At 42.2% G+C, this 14,829-nt stretch overlaps 2 protein-coding genes across 4 annotated transcripts in view; one reads left to right on the top strand and one right to left on the bottom strand.

Annotated features, from left to right (window-relative positions):
- Nucleotides 1-2,430: 2,430 nt before the first annotated feature.
- Nucleotides 2,431-5,308, bottom strand: LOC102232072 (eukaryotic translation initiation factor 4E-binding protein 3-like). Its single transcript, XM_005816392.3, has 3 exons — nucleotides 4,928-5,308; nucleotides 3,434-3,616; nucleotides 2,431-3,017 (listed from the first exon to the last, which is right to left on the bottom strand). The coding sequence occupies exons 1-3, from the start codon at nucleotides 5,058-5,060 to the stop codon at nucleotides 2,989-2,991; spliced, it is 345 nt and encodes a 114-aa protein (XP_005816449.1). The 5' UTR covers nucleotides 5,061-5,308; the 3' UTR covers nucleotides 2,431-2,988.
- A 2,254-nt stretch (nucleotides 5,309-7,562) lies between these two features.
- The window catches only part of acsl4 (acyl-CoA synthetase long chain family member 4), a 30,871-nt gene continuing 23,604 nt past the window's right edge, over nucleotides 7,563-14,829 (top strand). Inside the window, exon 1 of one of the 3 annotated variants that reach the window (XM_023328768.1) lies at nucleotides 7,563-7,658. The gene's annotated coding sequence lies outside the window, so the exon portion shown is untranslated. Of the gene's footprint in view, nucleotides 7,717-14,829 lie in introns of all 3 variants that reach the window. The other 2 variants (XM_023328770.1, XM_023328769.1) reach the window with 2 other exon arrangements.

Below are 14,829 nucleotides of genomic sequence, written 5' to 3' on the forward strand. Positions count from 1 at the left end.
GTGGCCAGAAACAGCACAAACATTGAGCTTGCTATAAGGGAACATATGCATGGGATTTTGAACCAGGCATGTGAATCTAGATGATAAATCCAATTTATAAGCTTCCATGTGTCTTGTCTGTCAGCATGTCTGCATGTCTATATGTAGAGGACAACTTCAGGGCATTTTACATTACAGGAGATCAGGAGAAAAGGTTTGTTCTGCCAAAAAACAACACAAACAAAATCTCTTCAATCTGTGCCAATAATTACTGCAGAGGTAGTCTTGCTATGCCGTGCACCAGAACATAAGGGGCTTTTCTTGCATTTGCAGTTTCATACATTTGTGCACGAATAAGTGCACAAATCAGCATCTCATGGTCTTTATCGAAGTCAGCTGGCATCGGATGTTTTTTTTGTTCACATGCCAAACAAACCCAAACTTTGGCTAATGAAAGTGGATTTTGACCCTTTGCTTCCTTCCTGCATTCTCACTGAATAAAATAGCAGTACAGCACATGTAAAATGACTTCTCAACTCCAAATAATTCCCATGATGGTAAAATTCTAAGTGGAGTTTTTTTTTTTAATCTTGTTACGAAGCATGAAAATATTGAATCGCGAGTCACTTGTTAGCTGTAATTTTGCTTAGGGGTGAGGCCTGTAAGGCCATGAGGCAGGAGCAGCTGTGCAGCCTGACGTATATCACCAAGTCACATGGCGCAGGAGTGCGCCCGTCTGCTTTCACTAGCCCAGGGATGGACCTCGACAAAATCCACACAGCTGCCTCGATGGAGCTGAATTAAATATTAATGCTAGAATAGGTGGTGTGTCATTACAAATCTGAGACAGCTGAGAGGTGAAACAGCCTAAAGATTGCGTTGTGGTCATGTCTGGCTCGCAGGCAGCAGCTGCTCACATTCCTAAAGGCCCGACCTTCCCCTTTCTGTCAGTGTGTATGATCTACAGATCTGGGACAAGCGAGGAGGCCCGGCCTTGATCGTGTCGACGATTCGAGGTCAGCAGCAGAATCCGTGGCACAGACGAGCCTGGGTGTGTCCGAGGTGCCTAAAAATGCTCTTCCAACTCAGTCCATGATCTGCCACACAGACGCCACGCTGTATCTCATCTCTTAGATATGTCTGATAATGGGGAGTTCGAAGCTGAACCACTTAATTTCATAGAGAGCGTGCGCTCATTTGCATTAACGTTCCTACCTTTTGAACTTTTCCATTGGCTTACCACAGCTGCAAACTTTACTGTGTTTGAATTGGATTTTATGTAATAAACCGACAGAGTATAGTGTATAGTGGTGACAAAAATAGAGATTTGTTTAAATAAAAATCTGAAAAAGTCTGGTGTGCGTTTGTATTTTGCCACCATATGCTTAATAAAAAGCTAAAAGGGCATTAACCAGGGCCAGTCGATGTGTTTATAGAAAAGTGATTGCTTAAAAAAAAAAGTCCTCTGATCAGATGAACCACAGTGTGAATGCTTTTTTTTTTTTAAGAAACAGCAAGGCAGATGCTGTTTAATTATGATGGAAAGACAGTTAAATACAGGGAAATCATTAGCTTTCTCCCATTTTAGTTTTACTTTGGTCTATCACATTGAATCCCGATGAAACACACTGGAGCAAGTGGTTGAAACATGCCCAAGTGTAAAAGAAATATCATAGTAGAATGAGGAACTGTAGATAATGTACGGTGCCCGTTGACCCAGATTTGTATAAATCAATACTCTGGCAAATAGCTGTTTGCTTGGACCAATCAATGCATATATGATATGTGGAAGCAAGGATTGAAAGTTCAATGTCACAGTAGCTCATATTTCATGACACTTTGGAAGGATGGTCACGTAAGCTACTAAAAGTAGTATGTGAAGGGAAATATATGTTGTGCAATACAACTAGATGTTGCAAGAAATCTGGAAAAAGCAACAAAAAAAACTCCTATGTATTCCACTTTAAAATTAAGCACAACTGTGTGCGCATATCAGATGTGAAACTTCACATAGAATCGTGGCAGAAGAGAAAAATAAATTCAGGTTTGCTGTTGTAACTTGACTAGATGTCAATGAGTTCAAAGCGTGCAAATACTTTTCCGAAGAACTGCATCAGATTTGGCACCAATATTTATGTTTAGCCTTAAGCGTCTACCTCCTAATAAAGACAACATTGTTACACTGACTCAGCCCGTCTGGGTTTCACACGTGCATAAAACAACCCCCAAAATATTGGAGAAGTCGCCATGTTCCAAATCAAGCCATGACAAATCAATGAGATATTGTATTCAAGGAAGGCCTTAGAAATGTGTTTGAGCAAAGTTCAGGACAGAGTTATGTACACTGGTGTTCAGCTTAACCCCGACAGTAACTACTCCTATTAATGACCTTCCATTTTTAATGTAACTGGGAAAATCAGTCTTGCAAACAGAAAACACACACACACAAGATGACAGCTTACTCATTTATTTTTCACACCTCGTGTCCATACAAAACAAAGTAAGAGCTGATTTTTTTTTTTTTCAGTAGAAACCCAACCCCCCTCCCAATTGTAAGGGAGATGCATGGCATGTACTGATAGCCCACCCTTCTTTTTTTTTTTTTTGGAGGGAATTCAACAAAAGCAAACTGATCCATGTATCGAACACCTCTTTTATACATGCTTTGATCAAATAACCATAATCCTTGAACTTAAAACGTAGTACAAGTTTCTTATTTACAAAAGATAAAAAAAAAGTTTCAATCAAAACAGATTTCATACTTGATTCCATAGTTTCTTTGAAACAAGCGACCAACCAATCCATCCGAGGTTAGACAATTTACACCCAATTTTATAAGGTGAAAAACGCCTTACGTTTGGTTACTTTTTCCATTGTAGGTTCCTCGGTTTTTAATAAAAATTAAAAAAAAGTGAAAAAAAAAAAAAGCTTTGTATGCAATGCTTTACAGTCCTTTACGACTTATAAGGCGTTTTAACTCAACACTCCACAGGAGGTAGTACTGCTGACTCAGATGTCCATCTCAAACTGGCTGTCATCTGCAAAGAAACGGACAAAAAAAAAAAAATAGCATTTTAAAAAAAGAGGTTGCATCAGATAAAATCACCCCATGCAGTCACGCCCTACTGGACAACAGAGAGGCGAGACACTGTAGAACTCATCAGCATGCTGTGTTTACCAACAGACAGAAGGGAGGGGAATAAAAGTGAATTTTGATATTTTAACCATTTGAAAACCTTCAAAGCACCGAACCACATTTAACCTGAAAGCATCTCAACACCTCTTTAGATAAACCATCACTGTATTTACCTTCAAAGTCAACAGCTCAGAACAGTAATCCTGTTTTTATGAGCTGCTTCTCCTCCGGAGCCAAAAAAAAAAAAAAAAAAAAAAAAAAAAAAAAAGAGGGCACACACGCGTTCAGAAAACAGAAGCTAAACGGGCAAATATTTACCTCCGATATCTTTCTCTTCCTCCTCGGCCTCCTCTTTGAGGTCCTGCAGTTTCCCCGTGTGGTGCGCGTGTGTGGCCGGTACCGTCACTCCCGGGATCTGCGGCAGGCAGCACGGCGGCGTCCTGGCGAGGGGCGAGTTCCGACAGTCCAGGAGGAACTTCCTGTCGTAGATGATGCGGGTGCCTGCGTTTGGCAGAGACGAGAGAGAGAGGGGACATTTTGGCGTAAATAACATTATGGTGGAAGTTCGCACTGGCGACGAGTCGACTTGCGCCACATCTTTGCAAGCAGGGAATGTGGATTTATGTCGTCTTTGAGGCAAAAAGAAAAGTGGAAAACATGCTGCTGCTCGCTTCCCTTGCATTTTTTTTAACCCCCTAAGCAGTCAAATCCACAAATTTCTTTTCAAAAACCCTCCAGCTTAAGGAAAAAGAAAAAGAAACATGTTGACAACCTATGACAGAGCTGTACATTAAGGGTCAAAGGCACCCACGGATTATGTCATAGATGACCTGTTTTGAAAACTTGCACCATGTGGCGTTGGGAGCGGTCTGCAGCTCGTGTTATTCTGAACTGGAGTTTGAACTGTTCTGCGAAGTATCAGCCCGGCTGAGAGAAAACATGTTATGTAATGGGGCTTGGACCGTTCATCCTGGACAAAAAAAAAAAAAAAAAAAAGCAGAGGAGGAGGAGGAGACTGTTCAGCATATAGTTTATGACAGGACTGTGTAGAAGAAGAAGAAGAAATATGAGGTGGAATGCAAGTCAAAACACAGTGGTGGAATCTCTTGCACAACTTGTGCCGTCCACGCAAAAATGGCTCCCCTGCGCATTAAACATTTACTCCACTTCCCTTTCTTTTCAAGTCGTACAGTATGTTCTTTATGCACTTCTAACTCAAAAGATTGGACGGCCTCCAGCTGCACCATAGACGCAAAGGCCAATCAAATGGCTCTGATCTGAGCCGCAAATGTACACCCTCTGCAAGTCACGAGTTTGAAACTTCCTTTTGTTTTCATGCGGGAGGACGGTTTTTGAGCCGTTTTAAAGGGACGTGTGCAGGAGGAAACGCATCCGATTGCTTAAATACGTGAAAGCAAACGCGTTTGAGAGGAATACTTTAAGATTAAGCATTTTTAAGTAGAAAGGCTGTATTAAAATGTTTGGTTGACGTTTAGCCAAAAAGATATAAGAGATAAAGAAAACTGTTAAGTGTGCAGAGAAAAGGTTTTAGGACGGTTGCTTATGACAAGCGTCTGCATTTGTCAGAATTATGTTTTGCTTTCATTCCACGAGTGTTTTGCATTAATTGTGTTATCGCGAGAGCACATAGTAAAAAAAAAAAAAAAAACTGAGTGTAAAAACCGAATTAGCGAGATTAATACTTAAATTATTCAAGTGTTATTTTTCTGGAGGGGGATACATTTGCACTTTGTAATAGTTACAAATAAAAGCAACGTGAGAAAACACAGCAGCTGAAATCAGTTTTCTCACCTCCGGGCGTGGTAGAGAAGAGGGTCCCCCCGGGTGTCTGGCTGTAACAGTCGGGCAGCTGGGACCAGTCCTTCAGGGTGAGGACCCTGGTCGGGATGGGGCAGCTCTTCACTTGTTTCGTACCAGTCGACATGTTCGGTTTAAACGTAGCAGCTAAGTTTGAGTCGCAGCTTTACCTCCTCTCAGCTTCCCGCACGGTAAAAAAAAAAAAAAAAAAGAACAGCGTCAATATTGCAGCTTACTGTGGCCGAACTTAATTTAAAAGTCGTAAAGCAAACGGTGAAACAAGTTCAGATTTAAGTGCCTATAGGTTTCCGTCGCCCGAAGGAGCTCGCAGACGCGACCATGTGCTGCGTTTGGAGCCCACGCAGCTGCAGCAGCCAGACTTGATGTTTTTGTGCAGCGACTCTGTGACACGTGGGGGGTACAGTTATTAGGTGCGAACGTTTCATTGTGCAGGGCAGCCTGCGAGGGCGGTGTAGCACTGCTGGAGGGGGACTTGGAGATGCACCGGATCACCACTTTGTTTGAACATAAACATACATGCAGGTTTACTGTCGATGGTAATCTCAATAAATGGCCGCCAGTGCTCCGCTTGTAACCACCTCTTCCTTCAACACTTTACTCACTTGAAAGCTTTACCTCGAACCAAATAAGGCCACAGAAATAAGGTTGTCTGAATGTATTAATGTTGTGATTAATGTGAGGGTGAAGAAAACTGATTGTGAGATGCTATAAAATACAATACCTAACGAATATTGATGATGCTTTGGTGGATTGTGGGTGGTTAGTTTGACTGGAAGTTGTTGGGGTTTTTTTGGCCTACGACTAGTTATGTGGTGGCTGGTCATGGTCCGCTGCTCTCCGGGCTTTGCTGGTATAAAAAGAAGCGCATCTCCTCGTCATATTCTCAATTATAAGCGGTAACACTGCCCCCTGCCTGTGATGCACTTATAGCATATATAGCATATAGTCTTGGGCCAAGGAGGGGACACGTTTCTCACGAAGCTCTCATCGCAGTTGTTTCTAAACTCTCATCAACATCACGAACACGAGTCATCTCTGTTTGTGACGTGTTTCTCTAGTGACTCGGTGGCACTGCAGAACTGAGCTGAACGGGACACTAACAAACTTTGTTTTGTATACAAACTAAGGATGTGTCATAAGAATCTAAGTAATTTTTAAATTCATTTTAACCTCCTGAGACCCGGGCTTTTGTTTGATGTGCATTTTTTATGTCTCCTTACTATTTGGGATTAGTATGACCTAATTTTAGTTGAAATTAAATTTTAGCTTTCTATGTGCTCTTGAACTATGTCAAAACCAATGCCCTCATATGAGGACAATGGGTCTGTTTTTGCATATACATTTCTCCTTGTCATTTGGGATCATAAGGACCCAATTGGCCTAAAAATGAAATTTCAGCTTTCTACAATAAGTGGTTTTCTCAAAACCCAATGTCCTCAGACGAGGACATTGGGTCTATCTGTGTGACGATAAGACCATTCAATCAATGTTATTATTTACATCTGTGTTTACAAAAATGTAATGTCCTCATATGAGGATGCAGGGTCTCAGGAGGTTAAATATTTAATTGCTGTGTTACAGGGGGAAAAAAATACCAATACCTTTTTTTTTTTTTTTTTAGACTCAACTGCAGTTTTCCTTTTGACTTCATGTGTTTTGTAAATCCGTGATAGGGACAGTTGAAGGCTTTCCAAGCTGGGTAAACACACCAAATATTGTTTTTTGTAAACATTAACTACACAGAAAAATGGAGGCGAAGCGCTGTTAGGTGTGGAAATATTAAACACTGGATTTGATTTCAATGTCTACTTTTGCTCTGAGTCTTGAAAATGAGATTAGGAAATGCTCTTCGGTGTTGCTTTCAAACACTTCCTGGCTTCCAGGGAAAAAAAAGTGCTTGTACTTGCCAACCACTGGGGGGCGACGTTGTCCTGACCAAATTTGAGTCTATATTAATAATTCTGTAATTATTACGTAATATAAATTTTTCTGCTGTGTGTTTTCCCCCTGACCCGATGAGATGCATAAATGTTAAATTGAAGTCATATTTTTTTTTTCCACAGAAGCATATATTAATCCAAGCATTTTAATAATTAATTTTTTTTATTCGCTATCAGTGGTACTAAACAACACTTTATAAAAAAAAATCAGAATACACATATTCATATCTTAGTGAAAAATTAAAGTAGATTGTATGACTATAAGGCTGTGAGAAAGGAAATGAGTAATATAAGAATTCATAGCCACTAATTAACGTATTTGCAAATGTATATAGGCTAAACGTAGAATACAAAACAACTATGGAAACATAAATATACACATTTTGGGTCATTTGGGGAACTTCACATTTTCTAATGTGGTTGTGACTTGAATTTACAGACGTAAAATAGGTTAAAACTGGCTATCAACGTTTCGCTTGTACGTCAATATAAATAATGACGACTTCATAAGAAGCAGAAGTTCAACCATGAAATAACATCTTCAGTGTCAACATTTGACTAAGACCTGACCGACTTCCTGTTGTATTTATCTTCTCGCAAGACGTAACAGACACAAACTGGGGCAAATTCCGCCGCCGCCTCCGATTGGTTCAGAAATATGGAATCAGATGACGTAGGCGTCAAAGGAAAAAAGGTAACTTTCGGTCATTTCTGGTTCAGACAAGGACCGGACGGACGCCTTGTGTACCGCTGCCGCCGGCGAGGTAAGACCGTGCCGAACATGCCGGGTTAAGCGGGATATCAGTGTCTCAAACTGAAACCGTAAGCTCATTATTGCCTTTATCCGTTTGTTGAATCGTGTTTGGGGTGATTTGTAAGGGCCACACTGGCCAGCTTTAAAACACTTCCTCGGTATAAACTTGCAACTGGGTTGCTCAATGGTACCAGTAACATGAGGCGGCTTTTTTTTTTTTTTTTTTTTTGTCTGCTGCTTCCCTATTGTTGGTCAAAAATGTTCCCAATTTCCACTGCTTTTTCTTTTAATAGACCTTATTGTACTAGCAACTTTATGGGGATGTTAAACTAGATTGGGTTTAGGCGGAAACAACGCAGCAACTCGTAACCACCATTTAGAGAAATAATATAGATATATATTTTTAAAAAGTCTTATTTTTCTGGGCTATATTCGTCTAAAACGGATAACAGATATTACCATGGTGAGGGCTTATTCACGCGCTCCTGTTATGTTGCAATTATGTACAGTTTTAAATCACTCGTCAGGTATTATGTCAGTGAAGAGACTGATGTAGCAGAACATTATAATATTGTAATGTTAATGAGCTTATTTGAATATTACGGTATCAGCCGCCAGGAAACCAAAGGCTGACGCTAAACAACATGCTGTTTCCACAGGTGCGTCATTCTCCAAAAATGAACACGTCCCATCATTGCGTAGGTTCCCCCACCTGCCCATCTCTCCTGTTGATTTTAGCATTAAAATGAGTATGCTGTCTATATTTAAGTGTAAGAAAAATTAAATGTGCTATAATATGGGTCAGAAAATGAGACAAATACGATTCTGGAATTTGAATGTTGCAGTTTTTGCACATGTATCTCTCAGCCATTTTTTTTTAAGGAATTAAAAAATTCCTTAATTTTTTAAGGAATTGTTTGACCTTGTTTGATTAGAGGTCAGACAACCTCTAATGTTGTTTGACGTACATTAGAGGTGTGACTCACTGAAATGGGGATCACAGTTTGTGCAGGCTGATGCTGCAAGAACAGATCCATATCATTTCTTATGAAATGATGATCCACATTGGAGTGGACACGCGTTATTAAAGGTACAGCTTTGGTCAAAGGGGTTGAAATGGTGGCAAGACTCAACTTTTTTTTTTTTGTTATTCACTTTAAGAACAAAATATATCAGAGGTCATTTTTGCCATGTTGACATTAAAGCTAAATCAGTTAGGTTATTTCTGTTTGAAACTGAATTCATTTGTTAAGCTAATTTTCAAACTATGATTATGTTTACATCTAAAAATATAAGCACAAGTGCTTTCTGCTTGATATCTGTGCCAGTGCGAAACCAGTGGTGGCATCAATGCACCACATGTATAGAGGCTGCGTTCTGCAAAGCAGCTGCCCCAGCTTCACTTCCCGTGCCACAGAAAAATGGACGCTCCCAGTTCTGTAAAAATCTTTGAAACAGTCTTAGTTTTTGATGCATTTATTTAATACTTTTTATTTTTTTAAAAAAATCTAATTGAGGGGAAATCTGATTCAAATCTCTAATAAACATCTTCAACATGTGGTCTCAAAATGTGTGTCGGCGACATTTATTTTTAAAATACAGAAAAAACCTCAAGTTATGATGACGACGCTGGTTGTAGCTAAGCTACATTTTCCACACCAATGTCCGCAGCGCTCTCTGTGAGCTCTGTTTCAATAGTGAGCATCAAGAACAACGAGAGTCTGTGCAGAACTCTTTTAATATAATATTTAAAGCAGGTTATGATTTTAGGGAACCTAACGTACAATAGCTCACCAGATATTGCGTCGAAGCAATAACTGTGTGGAAATTTGCAAATTTCAAGATAACGTTTCCAAGCAGTTGGAAGCACACGCCAGTCCACCCTTAGCAGCCACATGAATACTACACGTTACAATTAACCCTTTGTTTAAACAGATTCCAGCACACAGTTTTATGTTTGCCCATCCTGGTTGTGTGTTCAGCCTTTTTTTTTTTTTTTTTTAAATCACCCTTTCACTGGTTTTTATCTCCTCTATATCCGCTTTGGTGAGGTCATTGTCAAGCTGAGCTTGACCTATAGTGACCCTTTCACTGACCACCGAGTGGGGTGAGCCTCCAGAGCATCGTCATTGGTTGTCTGTCGCTCTATCCCCTCCAGCATAGCCCGCAGGGCTGTTGTCATTGGACGGCAGCCAGGCAGGCCAGTGGGGGGCGACGTGTCCACACTGCTTCATCCCTCTATGACCTTTCAGACGACCCCCGCCTCTTTAGTTCATGAAAGACAGCAGGTGTTTGAGTGAAAGGGAGGGATCAATTGTGACTCAAGAAGGCTTTACTTAAAGCTAGAGGTTGACTGATTTTTACAGAGTGAGGGAAGAATCTGGTAAGTGATGACACTGATTGTTGTGAAAAAATGTAGAACCGTCTTTTCTGCTTGTAGTTGTGTTGGTTAGGTTTGTTGGTAACTTGTAGTGAGTTTCTCACTTCTTGGATTTTAAAACAAAGTTCTTTTTTGGAGTTCTTTTTTTTTTTTCCGGATCTCAAGTCTGGCATCGTTGAAAACTTCCCCTTTTTTACTGGTCGATGCGGTGGAGGCGTTGGACATCATCAGTTTAACGAAAAATAATGATTGCACTTTACTAAATCTAGATATGGGTCAGTGCAAGAATCTCTCAATATAATAATCTTGTGTAAAAGTAACAGCATTACTGCATTTACTCAAAATGTCCAAATGAACCGACTATCCCAAGTGCTGACAAAGTAACGTAGCTTGAATGCTTCTAATTTAATGTAGAAGTAGCAGGGTTTTTAAAACTTTGGTCCACAGACTCGTAGCAAAAAAACCAGTTACATTTAGAAATAGTTGTCAAGTTTGTGTTTTGAAGGATATGATGACATTTTAACATTTTGCTGTTTTTTTTTATAAAGTGGCACAACTCATAAACTGATATCAGCTGATGATTATCATTTCGTTCCAGCGGCTGGCCTGCAGGCAACAGCTTTACAGACATGCTGCTTTGAGTTTGTGAACTCTCATTTTATGACAGCGTTACTTTAATTGGAGACATGGGTGGCGTTCCTTTATAGTTTCTGGAAGTTTGAAAAAAAAAATGTCTTTAAAAACAAGAGAAATTAAAGCTGCAAGCAGCCTCGGGCGGCCCTCGCAGCAAGCGCCGCTCCGGCCTATTGGCCACCGCGGGGGTTCCGGCCACCTCAGAAGCTCTCGCTCGATTTCCAGAGCCGCAGCCCGCTCCCCACCGCGGAAGCTCAGCCGCAGTTTCCAGCACCGCCGCCCGCTAGCCGCCGCAGGAGCCGTCGCGCATTTACCCTGCCCGTCCACCGGGCGACATGCGTGAATGCGTTCGGCGGCGCTCCCCGACGACTGTCAAAAAATCTGGTGCAGATCGGTCGATGCCTCGAGGAGATACGGCCCATGTATTAACTTAGGGGGCGCAGTGGAGTCAAATTACATTTCAACCTAGTTGGGCTCTTTAGAGGTGAACAAAGGTCATACATATCCAGTTTGGTGCCAATCGGATGATCCATGCCTGAATAAGAGCCAAACGTATGCATATGGCGAGGGACTGATATTCGCCATTTGGCCACGCCCACACGGTTCAGCCAGCAGCGAGCATTGACAGAGTTTATCATCCGAATCATCTTGATTAGGTCAAGAGAGCCATAAACAGAGCTTTGAAAGGAAAAAAACGGCACTTCCTGTTCTGAGGGGGCGGGGCTTAGATGACGTCATAATGTGATGACGTAGGATTGACGGGCAAGCCTCCAGGATCACTCAGGCCAAGTTTGATGCAGCTCGGTCAAAATATGTGGAATGTAGAGGCAAACGTATACGAACGGCGTTGCCGCCATTGAAAACTCTTGGCACTTTAAAGCAAGCGAGATCAACTTCCTATCTGTCATCCAACACAGAATCAACTTGATTAGGTCAAGAGAGCCATAAACAGAGCTTTCCAAGGAAAAAAACGGCACTTCCGGTTCCGAGGGGGCGGGGCTTAGATGACGTCATAATATGATGACATAGCATTGTCAGGCATCACAACAGGATGAGTCAGGCCAAGTTTGGTGCAGCTCGGTCGAAACATGTGGAATCTAGAAGCAAACGTATGGCATCGGCGTTACAGGTCACTTCGCCATGCCGCCGCACACAGCTGCTTCATCGCAGCCGGTCAGGGCTTGAATCCACAACACACCAACATGTCTTCTGTCTCTGGACACAGTTTCATGTTGATTAGGTCAAAGGGCTAAGATAACGACCGTTCAAAGTAAAACATGACACTTCCTGTTCTCAGGGGGCGTGGCCTACGTAAAAAAATAATTTCACCACAGGGTATTTTAGGTAACCCCATAACGATCAATCCCAGAAAGTTTGGTCCCTCTATGTGTTTTTGTATAGGAAATATAAGAGTTTCGTGTTTCATGGCGAGTAGGTGAACTTTGACCCCTGGTAACCCCCCTTCAGCAAGCTCAGACAGTCACCAATTTGATAACTTTAAATCAGACATGCCTTATGATCAGACTGACCGAGTTTGAAGCCGATCAATCGAAATCCCTAGGAGGAGTTCGATCAAATACGAAGGCTGTAAACGTCAAAATCGAGGTCAAATGAAATTCAATCTAAAATGGCCGACTTCCTGTTGGGTTTCGACCATGGCTGTAATAGACTTTTTTGTACGTCCCGACAAGATACACATGTGTACCAAGTTTCGTAATTCTAGCTTTAAGTATGGCTTGGGGCTGTTCATTTAAAATACTCTAGGGGTCGCTATAGAGAAATTAGGCCACGCCCACCAAATTTTGTTATGAATTCCTGTCGGTGGGTGGATAAGGATCCATCCTAGTGAGTTTGGAGCAGCTGGGCCCGAAATTGTGGAATTCAGAGCCAAACGTATGGCAATGGCGTTACAGGTCACTTCGCCACGCCGCCACGCCCACCTCCTATGTCAAAGCCGGTCGGGGTTGGAATCCACAACACACCAACATGTCTTCTGTCTCTGGACACAGTTTCATGTTGATTAGGTCAAAGGGCTAAGATAGCGACCGTTCACAGTAAAACATGACACTTCCTGTTCTCAGGGGGCGTGGCCTAAGTGATGTCATCATTTCACCATAGGGTATTGTAGGGCACCCGATGCCGATCAATCACTGAAAGTTTGGTCCCTCTATGTGTTTTTATATAGGAAATATAAGAGTTTCGTGTTTCATGGCGAGTAGGTGAACTTTGACCCCTGCTAACCCCCCTTCAACATGCTCCAAAACTCACCAATTTGATAACTTTAAATCAAACATGCCTTATGATCAGACTGACCGAGTTTGAAGTCGATCAATCGAAATCCCTAGGAGGAGTTCGATCAAATACGAAGGCTGTAAACAGCAAAATCGAGGAAAAAAATGGACGTTCAATACAAAATGGCCGACTTTCTGTGATAGTTGGCTTATAACATTAAATGTAAGTTCTGAGTCTTTTGGTGAGCTCTACAAGTGTACCAAATTTCATGTCTCTACGATGAAGTACGTTCATACCATTGTGTCAACAGAAAATTGCTAGTTGCCGCCGTTCAGCAATTTTTTTTGCGATTTTTGCGACAACCTTAAAATTCAAAATTTTTAAATTTTCTAGTTGCGACCGCCAAGTTTGGTGAGTTTTTGAATATGATAAAGCCCCCAAAAAGGCACACGAAGAGGTGGGAAGAATCGTAATAATAATTAAAGCTGCAAGCAGCCTCGGGCGGCCCTCGCAGCAAGCGCCGCTCCGGCCTATTGGCCACCGCGGGGGTTCCGGCCACCGCAGAAGCTCTCGCGCGTTTTCCAGAGCCGCAGCCCGCTCGCCAGTGCGGAAGCTCCGGCGCAGTCTCCAGCACCGCCGCCCGCCAGCCGCCGCAGAAGCTGTCGCGCATTTTCCCCGCCCGTCCACCGGGCGACACGCGTGAATGCGTTCGGCGGCGCTCCCCGACGACTGTCGAAAAATCTGGCGCAGATCGGTCGATGCGTCGAGGAGATACGGCCGATGTATCAACTTAGGGGGCGCAGTGGAGTCAAATTACATCTCAAACCCGTTGGGCTCTTTAGAGGTGAACAAAGGTCATACCTATCCAGTTTGGCGCCAATCGGATGATCTATGCGTGAATAAGAGCCAAACGTATGCATATGGCGAGGGACTGATATTCGCCATTTTGCCACGCCCACACGGTTCAGCCAGCAGCGAGCATTGACAGAGTTTATCATCCGAATCATCTTGATTAGGTCAAGAGAGCCATAAACGGAGCTTTCCAAGTAAAAAAATAGCACTTCCTGTTCCGAGGGGGCGGGGCCTAAGTGATGTCATCATTTGACCATTGGATATTATTGGACACTCGATTATGATCAATCACTGAACGTTTGGTGTCTCTGTGAGTTTTTGTGTTAGAATTACTAATTATTTAATTTTTTCCTCCATTACAACATTGAACTTTCATTCCGTAGGGCAATGCTGCCCTCTGGTGTCGAATTACTGAAATAATGAAACTATTTCAGTGGGCAGCAGAGGGCAGCATTGCCCTACAAACAACGAACATGGACTGTTTATTATGTAATTACACAGAAGATCTCTCTAATTCATTCTGAGGGGGCGGGGCTTAGATGACGTCATAATATGATGACATAGCATTGTCAGGCATCACACCAGGATGAGTCAGGCCAAGTTTGGTGCAGCTCGGTCGAAATATGTGGAATCTAGAAGCAAACGTATGGCATCGGCCTTACAGGTCACTTCGCCACGCCGCCACAGCCAGCTGCTTCATCGCAGCCAGTCAGGGCTTGAATCCTCAACACACCAACATGTCTTCTGTCTCTGGACACAGTTTAATATTGATTATGTCAAAGGGCTAAGATAGCGACCGTTCACAGTAAAACATGACACTTCCTGTTCTCAGGGGGCGTGGCCTAAGTGATGTCATCATTTGACCACAGGGTATTTTTGGACACCTAATGATGATCAATAATTTAAAGTTTGGCATCTCTGTGAGTTTCTGTGCAGGATATATAAGAGTTTCGTGTTTCATGGCGAGTAGGTGAACTTTGACCCCTGGTAACCCCCTTCAGCAAGCTCATACAGTCACCAATTTGATAACTTTAAATCAGACATGCCTTATGATCAGACTGACCGAGTTTGAAGCCGATCAATC

Source organism: Xiphophorus maculatus, chromosome 23 (assembly GCF_002775205.1).
Source record: "Xiphophorus maculatus strain JP 163 A chromosome 23, X_maculatus-5.0-male, whole genome shotgun sequence".
Classification (NCBI taxonomy): domain Eukaryota; kingdom Metazoa; phylum Chordata; class Actinopteri; order Cyprinodontiformes; family Poeciliidae; genus Xiphophorus; species Xiphophorus maculatus.

Coding starts and splice junctions, on each gene's coding strand:
- LOC102232072 (XM_005816392.3), bottom strand. CDS start 5,060: ATGTCGACTGGTACGAAACAAGTGAAGAGCTGCCCCATCCCGACCAGG. Junction 3,617..4,927: donor CTTCTCTACCACGCCCGGAG/GTGAGAAAACTG, acceptor TGCCAAACGCAG/GCACCCGCATCATCTACGAC. Junction 3,018..3,433: donor GGAAGAGAAAGATATCGGAG/GTAAATATTTGC, acceptor GTTTCTTTGCAG/ATGACAGCCAGTTTGAGATG.